Raw genomic sequence first — 1,264 nt, 5'->3', positions numbered from 1 at the left:
AAGTGTCTTCTCAGTGTTACAATGTTTCACTTTCTTGTACAATTAATACATTTATTCAGCTTTTTCTTTATAGTACTGCAAAAAATAAGATCCTTCCTTGATACATTTATTTGAAACAGGCTGAATTTCCATAACAAGTAGTGACATTTTTCAAACTATTAGCTCCTTTATGCGTTGTGGAATGTATCCTTAGCAGGAAATCCGAGTGATCCAAGGCCTCCATGTGATAGATGTACAAAGCCCAGACTGATGTTCTGGTTTGTATAGTGGAGCTCTATACATTAGACTCTTCCAGCCAGGCTCTATGAATTGTGAGCTGGGTTCCTGCATTTGTGTATTGGAGGTCTCCTGCAGTCTTCTCAGTAAACAGAGTAAAGTAAGCTCTGGGTTTTCCAAGTCAATCAAAGCCCCCCTTTGATTTCGCTGCCCTCTACCAGCTCTCAGTAAGAAAGGCCTGTCTGATCCAAAGGAAAAAAAAAGTAGGTTTCCTTTAAAGAAGGAGAGTGGAATGGTTTGGAGGAAAGTGGAAATAGCCCATCCTCTCCCTTTCAGGGAATTTGGCTAAGAATAATTGCAGGCGATGCATTTGATGTGCAGTGCCTGGCAGCAAGTGAGTGGGGCACAGGTGACTTGTTCCAATTAGGAATTGTCTAATTAAATTAATGTCAACCAATGGTCAGAGGAGACTTTTCTGTACTTATTCTCCTCACTGTCTTGCCATGAAAGAAGCAGCAAGCCCCTCCCTGGAATCATTAGCCCTAATAGAGGTGTGAAGGAGGAGACCGTATATAAAGTGACACAAGCAGCTTTTTTGACACATTTGATTTTCCCTTTCAAAGAGAGGAGTCCTGTGACTGTGAGTGGTGGTCTGCTTCCCCCTCCCCTTTAGCATCACCCACTCCTTGGAGGCACCTATGGATGAGATTGTAGACTGAAAGGACATTTCATCTCTCAGCACTCATCCTCCCCCGACCCCCCTTTTTTCTCCAGTGAGGGTCTGCTGTACATGGTGTCTGCATCAGCCCAGCCGGTACAGATTTTGAGGCAGGCATAACCATCCAGACAGAGGATGCAGCTAGGAGAGCAGATCCTGACCAGTTCTGCTCCTAACCTGCCCCACACCTTCTACCCTTTGCCTGGAGACCCCAACAGCGCCGCCCAGAGCCCAGGCTTGGAATTCAGCGTGGGACAGCACAAGAACCAGCAGCAGCAGCACAAGAAGTACCCCAGGGGCCCCCACTTAGACAGCCCAAGAGAAGCAGCT

The 1,264-nt window shown here is 46.3% G+C and overlaps 1 protein-coding gene across 2 annotated transcripts in view; it reads left to right on the top strand.

The window, feature by feature from the left end:
- The first annotated feature begins 680 nt into the window (after nucleotides 1–680).
- Nucleotides 681–1,264, top strand: part of EOMES (eomesodermin) — a 7,716-nt gene continuing 7,132 nt past the window's right edge. Inside the window, exon 1 of one of the 2 annotated variants that reach the window (XM_077491452.1) lies at nucleotides 681–1,264. This exon is cut by the window's right edge and continues 578 nt beyond it. In XM_077491452.1, coding sequence (XP_077347578.1) covers nucleotides 1,070–1,264 — 195 coding nt within the window. In that variant the 5' untranslated portion in view covers nucleotides 681–1,069. The other variant, XM_077491451.1, reaches the window with a different exon arrangement.

The sequence above is a fragment of the Lithobates pipiens genome, unplaced genomic scaffold (assembly GCF_037356315.1).
Source record: "Lithobates pipiens isolate NorthernLeopardFrog02 unplaced genomic scaffold, aLitPip1_a1.2 Scaffold_19, whole genome shotgun sequence".
Classification (NCBI taxonomy): Eukaryota; Metazoa; Chordata; class Amphibia; order Anura; family Ranidae; genus Lithobates; species Lithobates pipiens.
This window is presented reverse-complemented; position numbering and strand designations above follow the sequence as displayed.